General features: G+C 38.7%; 1 protein-coding gene across 1 annotated transcript; it reads left to right on the top strand.

Annotated features, from left to right (window-relative positions):
• Positions 1 to 967: 967 nt before the first annotated feature.
• Positions 968 to 16,665, top strand: LOC140229156 (germ cell-less protein-like 1). The gene is made up of 14 exons (XM_072309424.1): positions 968 to 1,150; positions 4,257 to 4,380; positions 5,126 to 5,222; positions 6,042 to 6,139; positions 7,073 to 7,185; positions 7,600 to 7,665; positions 8,238 to 8,322; positions 9,369 to 9,453; positions 10,109 to 10,240; positions 12,126 to 12,195; positions 12,878 to 13,021; positions 14,260 to 14,343; positions 14,828 to 14,915; positions 15,819 to 16,665. Exons 1-14 carry the CDS (start codon positions 1,020 to 1,022, stop codon positions 15,978 to 15,980), a joined length of 1,479 nt encoding a protein of 492 aa, XP_072165525.1. The 5' UTR covers positions 968 to 1,019; the 3' UTR covers positions 15,981 to 16,665.
• The last annotated feature ends 674 nt before the right edge of the window (positions 16,666 to 17,339 follow it).

The following is a 17,339-nucleotide window of genomic DNA, read 5'->3' as shown; positions in this document are numbered from 1 at the left end:
GATTACAGGAAGAGATCGGTAATATGTCAATGTCCAACATAACCGTATAAAATATGTGTGTGTGTGTGTGGGGGGGGGGGGGGTATCGAAGAAATATGCCCTTCCCGCTCGCATTCAAGGTCCGCTTGAACCGCCATCGACATGCATTTTTTTTTTCTTCTCTTCAGACTCGGACATCAGATTTTCAGATAATTCAACCAGTAAATGAGAAAATCATGGAAAAGTGACAAAAACTATTATTTTTTTCCTTTTTTTTGCAACTCAAATAAATAAACAACATATCATTACCCCCTTTATGATTCAATCATTGAATTTCAATTCAGAAAGTGCAAAGCTATCCTTCTCCCCGGCTTGGTCGCTGCGCTTAGATCTTCAAATAATCTATTGATTAGTAAATGAGTATATCCCACATCAGTTAAAAGAAATAATTTTGTTGGCATCTGAATAAAGAAATGTAAGGTAAAATGTAAATGAAAAATTATTTAAAAGACATATATTTGGATTTCAAAAACAAATCCAATGTGGAGCATTTTAATTTTTTTGATTGAAGATATTCTGTAGCAAAAAACAAACAAACAACTGCTTATATCCAATAACGGCGAGCCAATGGAGTGAAATGGAGTCAAAAAGGGCCTGAGCTTTCGATCCTTCGACATTTTGAATACAAAGTATTCAACAACAAATGTGCACCAGGCAGATTTGAAATTTCATTTCCAAGAAATATCCCCCCTTCCACACACACACACACCTCCCCCCCCCCCCCACACACACACAAAACACAAACATGCGCACCATTAGCCTTGTAGACTGAAAACAAATCTTCTAAAATTACGTACTTAACGATACCATAGATAAAGCGACGTTCGTACTTACTTTGTTAGGCCTACATAAAAATTAAACCAAAACAAAGCGAAGTTCGAAGAAGAAGAATGGTGACCGACCGACGACCTTCTCCTGTTTACAACTGAAAGCATCGGATAAGTGTTTTTATGATTTATTTGTTTCGTCGAAACTGAGATATGGGAACGGTATTCTCGGGATATTCCCGTTCTGCAGACAGTACCGAACGAAAAGGGAGGAAAAGAACTCTAAGTGAAGATGACAGCGACGATGAGAGCGAAACCGACCAAGTTCTCCACACCCCTCAAAGGTAACAACATTCATTCAATACTACACCAGAGAGAGGAAGTGAACCACATTTGCTTGGTCCCATCGCTTTTATTTTACGTGAGGTTCTTCCAACCTTGCCGAAGGGAATGTCGCCTTTTATTTTTTTTCCCTGTAAATTTACCTAGACTCTTATAGTACTTTGGAGGCTATTTACACATGTAATATAGATTTGTATGAAATGCTGATATGCTGAAGAAGATTCCCTGTTCACCTACCCTAACTACACGCAGCCGCTATCTACAGTAGGCCCTATGTTGCGAAGCGACAGCCGTGCTTTGCACAGCCGTCTGGATCTGGTCAGGCTACTTTTCACCCAGAATATCAATATAGACTAAATAACTCTGCTGTCTCTACTTCTAACGTGTCATTACACTAACTGCAACCACCCCCAACGCAAAGCCAGTACAAAGAGCACCCCGGGTTAATTTTAATACTAGAAAACATAGAATGGTCTAATTCAATTACATCTAACGTTAGATTTCTAATTAGAATTAAAAATAAAATTTACTGATGATAATTGATTTCTCGATACAAGTTAATACAGTCATCTGCAAAAAGAGTACAAACTTAGCTGTGGCCTGTATGCCTGTAGAAAGATCATTTTCACTGTGCATCTGTGTGCAGAACTAGGTCTAGTAGTTGTGGAGGCCCAACACGCCCACTACCCTGATGACCTGATCCATATGATAAGACCAAAGACTGTGGCACTGGCAGTCTCATAGTTAGACCAATGGTATCTGTCTCTGGCTGTGCACGGCCCGCTGGGCTTCTTATCTGACATTGTCATTGGGACATGTATGGTCAGCCTGTCACAGCTTTTAACTCTGAATACTCGAACAAGTACAAAGATCAGCGGCTTGGTTCGTTCACTGTGGGTGTGACTACATTGTATGATAGCCCTACTACATGTACACATCAACCACCCTCTTTTAAACCGACCGTGTATTAATCGGCGCACTGAACGCTTAGTACGCACTTCGCTGCACGCAAAGCACATAAAAATGGATTGGCTGTGACTGTTGATGAGGATGGTGTGGGAAAACACGAAAATTCACTGTTCATTAATGGTTTTAATCAAGGACAAAATTTCGAATGAATATTTTCACCAAATCGTAATATAATGTCTATGGAAGTTTCTTAAAAGCTTCGTACAACACGGTGTTCAATACAACTTGGTTTGCGTGCATTGTCAATGCAAAAACTGCGGTTGATCTCAATAAGGAGTGTTACCGCGGGGAGCTGAAACGAGGCCACGCAAGTTCGACGGCGATATTTTTGCACTGAAACTTCGAATCGAAAAGGGAACAATGGCATTTGATAGAGCTGGATTTTCTCAATCACGCAGGTCAAGTTTTTTACGTGAATTTCAGTGTTAAATATTCTTATCAAGCAAATAAACATTAGGCGGTCGATGAGAAGTACTGTAGGTCCAACCATACAGGAGAACAACATCCTTCTCAACCTTGTTTTCAGCCGTAGGACGGGACAGCCTCCATTATCGCCGGCTCCTCTCTCAGTGCTCTCTTTTCCATTGATAACATCATCAACTGGTCTACATGCCTTTTCCTCAGAGTAAACTTTATCATACCAGCAACCTACTTCGGAAGACATGACCACCCAGCCAAATATGTCAAACCCAAAGCTACAAAATGTACAATAGATGCATTCAAATTTGCAACTTTTGCCAAGGTCAATTCAACTATGGAATAATTTACTAGGATCTGTGGTACTCACTTCAACCCCGCAGCCATGTTCAGAGAGGTTGCACTGCCCTTTATCAACAAGATGCAACCTCCTGCTGGGTTCCACATGCTGTAGAAAGGGACCAATGTTTTTACTTACACAGAAACTCTCACTTTTATTGTATAATTGAAGAGAAACATGCACAACCTTGTCACTTTGGCACCTCCATTGGCACATGACACGATTTGCACCCGGGTATAGCTTCCTTGGAGCTGCGATTGGGATTACTGTAACAAGTACATAAGCCTGTCTAAACGAGGGGCTAACCATACATGTCCCAACGTCAGATAAGAAGCCCACTGTGAAGAGACAGATACCATAGGTCTATCTCATTGTCAGAGTTTGTGCCATCCAGGAGGACAAATGACTGCTTACGGGTGGACAAAAAAGACTTTATCCAGGGCACCGTTTTATGAAAGATGTCAGCCCTGACAAGTTGTCAGTCTCTGACAAAATTTTCAGTAAATTTCTTTGTTTTGATTAGCTGATCAAGCTCTGGTAATGAACTGTTGCTATTTTGATAGCCAAAAACTGATAACTTTCATGAAATGATGTCCAGATGAGCGTGTGGTCTTTGATACCACGCGCCTGAGTGTGTGATGAGGTGATTTTGTGTAACCTCATCAAAGTCCTTTGAAAAATCCAGCATAATGGTATTGATTTCTTTTCCCCCTCTGGTACGACCTTGCAAGATCTTGAGATGTTAGTTGCTAGTGCAAATTTTGTCTCATAAGACTTATTCTTCCTGAATCCGTGCTGGCAAGGTATCGGGATGGATGTGCTTCATAATCGAGGATACCACAATACATTCCATAGTTTTACAAACTATGCTGGGAAAAGATATAGCACAATAGTTCTCAGCTTCTCAGGTGATATGGCTCATCTTCCAGTCATCGGGAAGAATAGCAGATGCAGTGGCGGATCCAGATGTAAATGGCAAATTCAAAAGATGTACATATCAGGGGCCTTCAAGTTTTGATAATCCTCATTGTAATACATTGTAGGTGAGAGAGAATGTAACAAGTGCAAAAAAAGTGAAGTGTCTTTCTAGTTTTACTTTTTAATTTCAGATCTTTCCTGTCCTGTTTGCAATAGATATTTGCTAATTCATGTATTGTACAGATTTTCAAATGGTTTGATATTATCATTTTTATGTTTTCTGTCACATACATTGTACATTGCATTTCATAAAAGTGATGGGCTGTCTTAACATGCTAATTTGACATTATGACAATTGCTTGCTATATTAGTATTTTCTTCCCATAACATTTTCTTTTATAGACTGATGTACACTACTTGTAATTTCTAACAATGTCACATCCCTTCTCAATTTTGTTTTAAAGGAAAAAGATGAAATGCACATCAAAGTACATCTACAATGCGTTGTTTGTCAATGGAGAGAATTCAGACATTACCATTCATGCCTTGGGAAAGGACTGGCCTCTTCACAAGATCTATCTCTGCCAGGTAAATAACCAGTATTTTTGTTCTCTCTCTCTTCAAGGTGCTACCAAGTATACTGTATTTTATTCCTACTGGGTAACACATGCCCCACATATGAAAAAGTCAGTACCCAGAGAAAAATGAATGATTTTTAAAAGTCCATGCCCCTGAACGTAAACAAAAAATAAAACCACAATCAGATAACAAAAAATACTAGAAGACAAATAGAACCATTTGATTGTGCTGTTTTGCATAATTTCCAAAATTTGTTTCTCTATTCAGAGTGGATCTAATGTACAGTATTTGAAGAACATCAGAGATCTCCTTGATCTCAAAAGGGCATCATTCAGTCAAAGGTAGCACAAGGCAAACCGCCCTTTGAAATACAGTGTATTGCGACTGTACCTGCAAACACACTTTTTATCCTACACATGTATACAATGTACACGTAGCTCTAAGTAAAAAGTCACATGTTAGTCCCCCCCCCCCCCCACATAAATATGTGTCAATTTAAAGGAGTTTGACTTTGAAGAGTGGTTGTGCACACATCTCAACTATTAGTGCACAACCAAAGCAATTCCATTCTAAGCTCATCTTGACAAAATTGTGTGTGTTATGTACATTAATTCTACATGTTTGTAACATCTTAGAATTGCAAGTCTGGATAACCTCATACTAATAAAATGTTAGTCAGCAACTGTATGTTTTGATTGTCAGAAGATTGTGTGGGACATATTGTACGTGTTTCTCTCTCTCTCTTTTTTCACAGTCGAGCTACTTTGCCAGCATGTTCAGTGGGTCATGGAAAGAATCCAAGCTCAGTGAAATTGACATTGACATTCCAGACACAAATATTGATGAAGAAGGTAGAGACAATTTCCTTTTTGTTCTAAGACATTATGAGCCGTTTGTTTGTAATATACCATCAAATTGAAATCTGTCTAGTTCTGTGATATTTATGTGGGATGATACCAACCCCAATGAAGTGATTGAATTTTGACATCTAATGAAGGAAGATGCACAACTCTTACTTTTCATGAATGTCATCACAAAACTTCCTGTAAAACTATGTCGTGATGAAAATAGTAAATTATGTTGGAGCCAAGTTTTCTGTGAAAATGACAATAGCCATAGATTTTAGTGTTTTGCTGGTTATTGGCCATTTGAAGGTGCAGTACCCCTATTTGCACTGCACTTTATATGAAAGTTTAGAACTGTTTTGCTGATAATTCACCATTTGAAGGTGCAGCACCCCAATTTGCACTACGCTGTATATGAATGTTTCTGTATCTCTGTTGGCAGAATAGTTATGTTCAGTTTTTGTGTAGGGTAAAATGGGTCTTATCTGTGTTTCACTGAAGCTTGTGTTTACACTATGTATGCTGATGTCTTGTGCTATGTAAATCTTTCTTTCTTTTTCATCTCCATCATGGTGGCAGATTACATGTAATTTGGACAAGATGTAAGAAAAGTATGAAGAACTATGCATGGGTTGTACATGGACATTTGGTTTGTTTTATAGGATATATGTGATGATTTGTGAACATTGTTTGCTAGTGGAATGGTGAGCAGTTGAAGTGAAGGATAGGTCAAGCATTCCAACTCTACAGAAAGCTTAATAACACAGGGTTGAATGATGTTTCTGTGTTTTTATTCTTTTGATTCATTTTGTTTCAATTCACCAGCCCTCCAGGTTGCCCTTGGGTCTCTTTACAGAGATGATGTCCTGCTTGAACCGGCCAAAGTGGTGTCGGTCCTTGCCGCTGCCTCCCTCCTGCAGCTGGTGAGACCGGATTATTGCACTTTATTGTTTTGTTGCAATGTTTCACCAGTAGTAATGGACATTTCCACTGGTGCTAATCATGATCATGCGTCATATCTCATGTGTATTCCCCTTTGTTTAAAGGGGAAGTTCTGACCAGTTGAAGTTTAGTCTAAAAAAATAAATAAATAAAATTTTATAAGCTTAGTGGTGATAATTTGATCAAAATCTGGGAGAAAAAAAAAGGGAAGTTATGAAATTGTTAAGTTTCTCTACTTTTTTGCAAAACAGTTCTCAAACAGTTGATATGAATATGCAAATTAGTGAGCTGATTATGCCATCACCTCACAGTTTTACATTGATTGTGTACAAGAAGCTAATCACAGTTCATCTTTTCTAATATGAAAGTGTAAAACATGATGTTATTTCTGGCTGAATAACTTCAAAATAATGATCAGTCAGATATATTAGGATTTGAAACTAGGGCATATCAAAGAGCTCATCAAAATTTATTCTTTGTTTTCAGATAAACGCTTAATCAGCCTGGAATTACCCTTTAAGGAGCCCAAGCATATATAACTCTCGGCGACATACCTACCTGTGACGATAAAAGAATGCATATTACTGTAAAAGTGGAGATTTTCGCAGTGTTGAAATATTCGCGCATTTCGTGCAACCAAAAACTAGCGTGAAAATAAAAGCATGCAAATATTTTTGCTTGCCATACATGTATGTTCCAGTTGTTGATTTCTTGATTGCGCAGAATTAAAAACATGCGAAACTCTTCTTTCTTGGCCAAGCGCGATAAATTAGTCGCACAAAAATATCCACTTTTACAGTATTATCATCATCATACACCTGCATTAATCTTTCTGCTGTATGTTTCACCCCACAACAACTGTGATTTCTGTGAAGTAATGCAATGGTCTGTATATCCTTGGTGCGTGCAAACAGGAAGGCTTGATCCAGCAGTGTGCGGACATCATGACCGAAACCATCAGTCCCAAGACGGTATGCAGCTACTACTCAGCGGCAACGTCCTACGGTTTGCAACAGGTCGCCAAGAGGTGAACGGCCATATTTTTGGTTTTCTCTCCCAGCTGAAAGTACAGATACAAATTTACAGCACACATGTACTAAATTCAACCACATTAAAGATCAGTTTCCCCATCATGGCATTGCATACTCTTAATGCCGGTATACATTCTTGGCAGAGAGGAGCACAGTGCATATCAAAAATGTTTTGCTCAAGGGCATGAGTACAATGGCAGGGCACGAAACCCCAACCCTGTCAATCAAAAGCAAAAGTGCATCCACAAGTAGACCATGACACTGTCAGTTGCAAGTGAGCCCTTTGCGTACATAAATTACAGTGCTATATTATCACACTATGCTTTGCAAATTGGTGCTGCTACCTGTAAATCATGTATCTTTTCGTTGTTGTGTAAACGGTGATTCTCTTCTTTGTACCATATTTACAGTTGCCTGGAATGGCTTGAACTCAATTTGATGGTTGCACAGAAACCAGCCCTGCTCAGGGAAATCAGGTATGATTTTATTTTTCTCTTCCATTTTGCGGATTATCCAAGCAAAATATTACAGTATGTGCAATCTATGTTTTCTGGTTTCTCTTTCACTGAAAAGGTGTCAATAAATGCAGCATATATCTTGTTTTATTACATTTTCTTGCCCCCAAGGTGACACTAAGAACCCTGTATGGGTGGTTAATGTGTACTGTCTCACCTTCCAACTTTGTGCAGTTTGGCTTTATGAATGGTAGCCAGATCCGGAAGATGCACTTTAATGTCACAACTCTATACCAAACTTTTGAATCATCAAGCATTGATTAATTTTTCTCTGAAATAGGCCTTTCCAAACAGTATTGTTACTTTTTTACATGCCTCATATATGTTTGTTGTGAACGTATGTGACTCTTCCATTCTGAAATGTTTTGTTTAATATCAATGACAGTGCTTGTGAATGATACTGTACCTTCCAGGAATATAACAAGGATATCATATTACAACATCTTAATATATGTGACTGTATATGACTATTTCATCATTGAGTAATATTTTTCTAATCTTTGCTGTTTTCTTTTGTTATTTTTCCCCTTCAGCCCTGACTTATTTGAGCAAGTTATCAGATCTCCAAACCTCTTTGTACTCCAGGTGGAAATGGATGTCTACTCTATGGTGAAAAAGGTGAGGGCTATATCATTCATCATTAAACATTTTACCAAGGTGTATTCCTTTAAAAAACAAACAAACAAACAAAACACACACATACACACAAATGTTTAGACATAATTCAACAACACCTTTGTGAATTCAGATCATGATCTTCATCACTGTTGCCCAAGATTTTGTGTTTTAGGCCATTTGCGTGCCTGCTGATGCAGATATGAGTACCTTTTGTTTTCATGATTACTTTGAAAAACTTGAGTTACAACTATGAAATTTTAAATGTATCATCATGCTGAGCACATTTTTTTTTTCTAAAGTATGTGTGATCATAAAAACTGATGGAGTTACATACTGATATGATTTAAATATTGTGTGGTGTGACAGGTGGAAGGTGAGAGGTTAAAGGTCAGGCCTGATATGAGTCATTCCAATTTTGCAAAACTCTAGCAGCACTCAATTGAAGGTTGCCACAGTCGATGCATAGCTGTAGCATTTGAAGACAATGCATGATGATAATGAACTTGATACCATGACTTGTATGATACAAAGAGAAACAAACACACACTTACACAAAATACATGATTTCAATACAGTGTACATGTAGCTTGTGTAAATAAAATAGTTGAAATCAATGCCATGGTGTGTTGCAATGCCTCCAGCTTTTCCACCGCACACTACACAATCATACTGATTGCATGAATAGAGAGGCAAGGCAGGTCATACAACCAGTCACACGACTTGACACCGCACACTATATAATCAGACTACACAGGTAGGCGTTCAACCATTCTGGCCTCTGGACATTGTACTGTAGCATGATCGGTTGAAAGCCCACGACCGGTTGTGAAAATGTAACATGTTAAATCTCTACAACTGGCATTAAGACCCAGTCGCACAACTGGAAACTGGCAAGACTGGTGATGTTATACGACCAGTAAAGCTTAGCAAAGTCGTGTACTGGGCGGTGGCCTTAAGACTACCTGATTCTAGTAAATGTTGCTGCTTTGGCTGTTCCATAAATGATATTTCATGATACCATGTCTTGTCGTTGCTCTGTTCTCCAGTACGTCTTCCTTAGACTGACCCCATCATGGCACGGGGACTCCAAAACTCTAGGAAGGGATGCTGATAACTACTTTAGGAGATACGGTAAGAGTTTCCTGCCTTCCTGCCCCTCCACCCATAACATTCCTTGTAAATGATTATATGGCACTTTCATGTGAAAATGGCTTTTGGCAGTATGAAAAGTGTTATAAGTGCATCTCACTATGAATTTGTGCATAAAAAATGTTCTGTTAAAAAAAAAAAAAAAAAAGATAAGAATCTGAACTGAATTCTGGCTTCTGTTTGGTTGAAAGTAGCATTTGATGTTTGTATTTTAGGACAAATCTAACTTTCATACCGAACACTGCCCAGTGTACAGCGCATAGCAGAGATACTCCACTGGTTTAGATTTGTATAGACAGAATGGAGCAAATATGCCAAAGTATGACTGCCTGTATTATGTTTTTGTTTTTGTTGTATTTCTTTTTTACTTCTGGCTCCAACAAAACTTCTAAAGTCGTTATCTTCCTATTGATTTTATTTTAGCAGGTTGAGCATAGTATCTTGCCATGGAGAATACACTCCAGTGAACTTTGACTCTTAAAACCAAACAAAGGAAATACTATGGAGATACAGTTATTACCTTTTTTTTGCTAATATTTTGTATCCTATTTTAAAGTAGTCAAATGGTTTTTATTCTGTTCTTGTATTGAAATAAAAAAATAAAAAAAATCATTCCATCTCTTCATTTTTATTACAGATGCAGGATGTTTCCTGAAGTCAGAACTGGGAGCACCATTCTCAAAGCTCTTCTCGGCCTTAAGGCTGGGGAGTATCATCAATGAACCCAGCTCATGCAGACATGTGGAAGATGACAAGATTATCACACAGGGTAATGCACTTATCACTGTACTTTGACAGAATTTACTTTAGTCACACTTTTGTGCTTGTGTGTGTACAATTTGTATTTGTATGTGTGTGTGTGTGATTAGGGGTGGGATGATTCATTTACTATACCATTCATATCATGGAGTGTCTACATCTCTTTTTAATTGTTTTGAACTTGGCAATTAAAGTGTACATTTTGGCTTCTGGCTTTGTTTCACCAATGCTCTCATAATTTTTATGATTTTTGTTATCTATTGTTTTATGCTGTTGTAATTGCATTATTTCATCCAATCCTTAGTCTGTGCCATGTTTTGGTAATATGATGCTTCCTGAGAGTAAGAGATTATAAAGCAGAGGGGTAAAGATAAGAGATATGAGTTTTCTTCAATTTGTCTGCCCTCTGTTCAAATGAAATTTGTAAGATTGCAACTGTTGATCTACATTTTCAGCAAACGTGTCCAAAAAAAAAAAAAAAAGAAGAAGAAGGAACCAATGGGAATCAAACCTGTCATCTACTGCTCTTGGGCAGTGACACTACCACCAGGCTATCCCTGGTTGCTGGCAGTGACACAATGAACTTGAAACAAATACCCAAGCTTCAAAATTCCAACCTTGTTATGTTAAGTAGTCCATTGGAGTCAAAAGAGGCCTGAGCTTTCAGTCCTTGCAGAATCTTCGTCAGAGGCAAAATTACAAACAGGCAGAGAAAGCAATCACATAAGGACTTACCCACAAGCACAGTGAGGGGAGGTCTAGGGACACAGAACAAAGAAAACAAAAGGGATGGGTTGGAAGTCAAGGGCAAGGAGGCCAACATGTATAATGGAGGGGGATTAAAGCAGGAGGGTGGACAGATAAAAGGCAGAGGTTGGTTAATGAATATCCCAAGGATCAAAGGGGACAACCTGAATAGGGAGACCTCCCTATTCATTCTTATCCTTTACATCCCAACAACCCATCCCTTTTGTTTTCTTTGTTCTGTGTCCCTAGCCCTCCCCTGACTGTGCTTGTTGTGTGTAGTCCTTATATGTGATTGCTTTCCCTGCCTGTTTGTCATTTGCCTCTGACAAAGAATCTGCCAGAATCAAAAGCTCAGGCCCCTTTTGACTCCATTTTACTCCATTGGCTTGTCACTATTGGATAAGCAGTTTTTTAGCAGTTTTTTTTTTTTATTTCTTGCTACAAAGGTATATTAAATGAAAGCAAGAGATTATTATTAAACCAGAGGGATGGGCCCGTTGCATAAAACTCCAACCAGATTTTTTTTTCCGGTTGAAATCACAAAATTCCGGTTGGAAGCTCCCAACCAGAGTTTTTATGCAACGGATTTTACATTCTTAGGTTAGCAACCTTAAAAAATTCAGGTTGGGCAAATCCCAACCTGAATTTTTTAAGGTTGCTAAAAAAGTTTTATGCAACTGGACCCTGTATGAGTTTTCTTCTGTTTGTCTGTCCTCTGCAGTAGATGACAGGTTCAACTCCCACTGGTTCCTTTTGATGGTTTCTCTTTCCTCTTTTCATCAGGCATTTGATATCAGGATGTGAAAAAAAAATACATGCAGAGACCCCACAAATACAATCTCTTAGGTTGTCCCTCAATCAATTTGGATTATGATTATGAATTTGAGTCCATTTTAGGTGCCTATGTCAAAGAGCTTGGTGATGAATTTGTGAAACAAGAATGCAAGTAATGTCACTGAGTTGTAGACAAACTTGATTTAAAATCATTAACATATCAAACCTATTGTTATGACCCTTATCCACATTGCCTTTTTTAATTGTGATTCTTGCTTGAACACACATAATTCTGTGATGCCCCCACCTCACCCCTAAAGACTACCCAGCAAACAATGAATGGACCTATATGCACATTTCTCTCCAACCCACAGACTGCCTGCTACCAGTGTATCGTCAGCAGTGGCAGCACATGTTGGCCGTGGAGCATGGGCAGGATCTCGGGTGGGTTCCATAAAGAGTGTGACTACAGATCCCATCTTGGGAATAAAGTAGATTAGAGGGGGATGAGAAGGAGGGTATAACAAAAACAGAGTAAAGATGTATTGGTCTTGCTTCATGTTGAACAGGTTGTCTTTTGACGATAGGGAAACAATTATTCACTTGTCTCGCGAAGAAGATCGTAGAAAGGTGTACGACGTTTCGCTCGCTACGATACGCTGTGATAGTTATATGCATTGCAGAGATATTGCTGTACAAGGTAACTGGTATTCAATTCAGTTTTTAAATTCACTTACTCTTTATTCCATCTAGCAAAAGGTAATACTTACATGTGGCAATTTATGTTGTGTAACAGCTGTAAGAAGTGCAAGCCATAAAGTATATTACAAAATATGTTTACAAATAAGTATGAATAAACAATGAAACAATGAGAGAAACTATATGTGTTGTATAATGGTGACACAAAGTAAATATAGAGATGGAACAGTTATTGATACCTATTTCAGTGTAATAAACACTAGTTGCAATTTAGCTTATCACAGCAGTATTAAAGTCAGTCAGTAACAGTTTTAACACACACAAATGTAAAGGAAAAAAAAGTATGTGACACAACCAGCATTCCATAGTTTCAAAAGAGGTTGTGAAAGGTTTGTTATCTGCATTAATCCCCTTGATGCCATCACAGACCCAAGGAGGAGACGGTCAGCCTGGAGCAGTTTGACCAGCTGAGCATGAGGTGTGGCCGCATCATCAAGAAGGAGGCGGAGTACTGCTGGAGGTGGACGGGGTTCAACTTTGGAGTCGACCTCCTCGTCACGTTCACCAACAGGTTGGTTGATTGATGGCGCCCTTTCTTTCACTGGTGAAAGAATCTTGCGTGTGAATTCAGAGATGATACTAGATACACCATACATTAAGGAAATCTAATCTGTCACAAATCAGGACTTCCCAAGAATTTTGCTGCCGGTTAAATTTGTGATCACTGAGTGCAGCAATGGATGGAGAAATCTGTTTAATTCACTCTTTTTCATTCATCCATTCATGTAGCAGTCCCAACAAACTTTATTGTCCAATGCCTACCATACCTTTTATATGCACATCACATTCATGTCAAGATCAGAGTAAACATTATATATATATATTTTTTTTTGCGTGTTGTTAAAATTCATGAATAGCTCCCGGCTTGCGAAATTAGTGAAATTAAAACCTTGTAAAATATGTGGTGTATACAGAGGTGACACAACATTTGCTCCTGCCACAATTGCTGTGGTCATGTTTTCTCCAAGGATGTAGGGTTAGGCTTAGGGTTGTGATAGTGTTTTATGTTTATGTGATGTGAGGATTAGGATTAGGGTTAGGGTTATGTTTGTGGATAGCATTTGTGTTTGGCCTCGTGTGCAGATATTTCTGCAAATGTCATAGAACCGTATACAGTATGCTGTACAATCTCCAAACAGACCCTGATCCTTAAAAAAATAAAAAATAAATAAAAAAAAATTGTAGATATGATGATGATGATGATGGTGATGATGACTATAACAGTGGTGAGTTGATAATGACAATGGTTTACTTGATATGATATACAATAAAGCCTGTACAATGTATTCCCTGAGGTTCCTCCTTCGTCCATTACTCTAGTGAAATATGTATTAGGGGCTTTTGTAAACTGATGATATCATAAGTGAGTAAGTGTCTATCATGAGTGTCAAGTTATGGCAATATTCAGCTACTCATACAGACCTCAGCTTTCTTCCTTACTTGCCTCATTAGTGACCCAGAATGATTGCATAACTACTGCAGCAAAAACCCAACACTTGCATAAGAAATAAAGGCAGTTTCGGCAAGTGTGTGTTTTCATTAATTTGTCACATTGACAATACAGTTGTCAAATGGGTTGAGTCAGCATATTGCATGGTATTGTTTTAGACTGTAGAATGTGGAAGGTATTATATCAAAACTATTCAATTCTATTTCTTTTCTCTCTCCAAGAATGGCAATGCATTTTGCATAGTTATATTTTCTTCTTTCTAAACCAAGTCTTTATGCCTTCTGTCGGATCATTATAAGGTTAATAATCCTGAGGCGGAACACAGGCACACATCCCGTGACAGCGAGTGTGAGTCTCCAGAACAGTAGGAGTATCATGTTCAGGTGAGCATCAGACAATGCCTTTTCTTGAAGTGCTTTTCCACATCCTTATGTTCAAGTTATCATTATATTGAGTGAAATCAGACCAAAATGCTGTTAGATTTCATGTACAAAACATGGCGGTTATTTTGTAAACATGGTCACTGTCTAATGGCATATTTGACCTTTTTTTCGTTTGTCTGAGATGGCCATTGATTGACATATTAAGTCATGCTGGTATACTGAGAAATGATCTATTTCCTAATGCATATCTGATATTTTCAAATTCTCACTGATAGGTCACTTCCATTTTACAGACCACATGAGAATAAATTCCAGTATCATTTATATTAGAGACGAGACTCATCAGTTTATAAAATTCTGTCAGCTTTGCTGAAGGATTGGTCAAGTCCATTTCATCGTCAAACATCTTAACTTGAAGATCTGCATTTGACTTGAAATCGCGCTATGGCTTCTGTTTCCTGTTACCCATCCCCCACCCCTGCAGAATACGGATAGTATCCTTCGACAGCCAAGGCCAAATTCTCTACCAGAAGGTCAGCGACCTAACCCCGCTATCTCTCCACAAGGATGAGGTGAGTCTCCTATCCTTCTGTGTTTACCTCACATGTTGTGGTTCACTACATTCCATGACATTTGCTCCTGCGACAGTTGCTCCCTTGAAATATCTGCACCCTAATCCTAATCATCACATCAAACTAAACCTAAAACCCTATCACAACCCTAACCCTAACCCTAAATCCTTGGAGAAAATAAGACCGAAGCAATTGTTGCAGGAGCAAATGTCTTGTCACGGTTTCACTTAACCATTGCATCAACCTCAGTACAGAGATAAAAGCAAAAAGAAAAAAAAATGTTTGTTTGTTTGTTTGTTTGTTTTTTAGCGTAATGGATAGGTGAGTGATAAATCAGGCAAATATGACATCAATCAACTAAGATATTAGAGCAGAAAACACTGTTGGTAGGTAGGAAATGGTTAGTAATCAGTAAAAAGTGTTACCAGAATTATTTCCGACATGCATCTCTCTTCTCTGCTGTTGCATGTGTCAGTTGGTATTTCGGGGGTACTGATGTGCATGCAGTTTCCTCAGAACAAACAGCTCTCATTCATCACAGCCAAAGATGATGAGTCTTCCATTTTATCCTTCAAGTTTCAAAGAAGTTCGATCAACCTTGCTGAGATCAGAGGCAGAAAACTACTACTTCATAGGTAATAAATGTGGGGAAATCAATTAACATGCTCATCCTGCAAAAATTGCCAACATATTGAAAGACTGTAAGGAGTGTATCATCAAGATTTTTCTTTAACCCAGTCAAAAGTTCAGGAGGTAATGCAGATACTTAAGTGTATGTGAGTGTGTGATGGCATGTACGTACTATATGTGTATGTTTGAGTGTTGTTGTTTATTGAACAGAAAGATGTCATTACCACATGTAAATATTCTTCAATCCCTGCCATTTCTACCATCCGGCTGCAGGAGGTTGTGGTGCTCAACATCGACAGACACGCCCCCTTCCCCATGCAGATCGGGGTCAACGTCTTGTGTGTGACCCCTCCCCAGCCGGTGGTGGAGACAGCAGAGAGTCTGACGCTGCAGCAGCCCGCACCTCGGCAGCAGCAGCTGTCCGGCGGGGAGTGACACGACCCCACCCCGAGAGAGCAGTGGGTGGTCGATTGGCGTGGTGCTTGGGGTGCTACACAATCCATCAGGCATTAATGTTGTAGACATGTGCAATTTTGTCTGACAAAGACTTCATAGAGTGTAATGCGAGGATTCTTTCTCCACATGACTCTGTGTAGTTTGCTTCACTGGCAGATGCAAGCCATAATAAGTAAGGCCGAGCTCGACACTAACTTTTCTCTCTTGTGGCCTGATTGATCGGGCCCATAAAATCTTTGAATTTGAATTTTTGGTTGCTCAAAAAAAGTATGTAGTGGCCCCGAAATGAAAGGATATACAAACATTCATTTTTTATTTCACCTGCCCTATCAGGCCACCGAGAGATTAAAGCTGTTTTGAAGTTCAGTGGCTCCTCAATGATTTTTAGTGGCCCCGGGGCACCAGGCCACCGCTAATGTCAAGCCCTGCCTTGGGCAGAGTTTCTGACTGCTTGCTTGATATGTTTATTGATTTATTTTGATTAACTTGATTGATTTTTAAAATTACTTTTAAGAAGAAACTCAACATTCGTCCTTCAACATATTGATCTGCTCAGATCAGCAGAAAAATGAAGGAGTAGTTGGATTTGGAATGAGAAACTATAATGTGTTGATTCAGACAGATCCACTTATTTAATGGTGCTGAACACAGAGTCAGCTGGGAGAACTTTATTATTATTTCTCAGTATCACCGTTAGAATAACAAAATTCTTTCAGACTGCATGGTCAGAACTGTAAGAGAGAAAATGGCAGCATTCAGAACTAAAATATTATTAAGTGTTGCTCACAAAAGAGTCCGATTTGCAAAGAGTGCAGTTAATATTCAAACAGCGATCCATTTTTAAGAATGCTATACTTAAAATCCCAAAGGAGTTAGATGGGAAAGTGTATTCAGTCAAGTTCTTAGTATTGTATGACCTTTGATCAGGAGATGTAATACAGTTGTGACCAAGAGACTGCGAATTCCTTATGCCTGTTGATATTCCAGGTGTACTGTATGTTGAACTCTTAACAATGTTTCTTGTCATGGTAGCCAAATGCCATGGTAGACAAATTTGGTCAGAAAAGTATTGTTACACAACACAGAACTAAGAGGCTGACATTTACTGGTCTAGAGGAGGGATAGGGGTAAGATACAGTGTATGTGTGTGTATCACACAAAGAAGTGTTCATAGATATTGAAATTGATTAGACATGGAAGTCCCTTATTGGTTTGTTAGACATGGCTTAGGTCACATGATGGTCAGTTTTTGTTTTGTTTTTCATCAGGAGAAGATGTTCAGGTGTAAATGCTTCTTTTTAAGGCTGTACCTTTTCAGTGTTTTGCATGATGTGTGCT

The sequence above is a fragment of the Diadema setosum genome, chromosome 5 (genome assembly GCF_964275005.1).
Source record: "Diadema setosum chromosome 5, eeDiaSeto1, whole genome shotgun sequence".
Taxonomy (NCBI): Eukaryota; Metazoa; Echinodermata; class Echinoidea; order Diadematoida; family Diadematidae; genus Diadema; species Diadema setosum.
This window is presented reverse-complemented; position numbering and strand designations above follow the sequence as displayed.

What these genes read in the sequence shown, in the direction of transcription:
- LOC140229156 (XM_072309424.1), top strand. Translation starts at nt 1,020, where the DNA reads ATGGGAACGGTATTCTCGGGATATTCCCGTTCTGCAGACAGTACCGAA. An exon ending in TAACTACTTTAGGAGATACG is followed by an intron (nt 9,454 to 10,108) that starts GTAAGAGTTTCC and finishes TTTTTATTACAG; the next exon opens with ATGCAGGATGTTTCCTGAAG. An exon ending in CTCGTCACGTTCACCAACAG is followed by an intron (nt 13,022 to 14,259) that starts GTTGGTTGATTG and finishes GATCATTATAAG; the next exon opens with GTTAATAATCCTGAGGCGGA.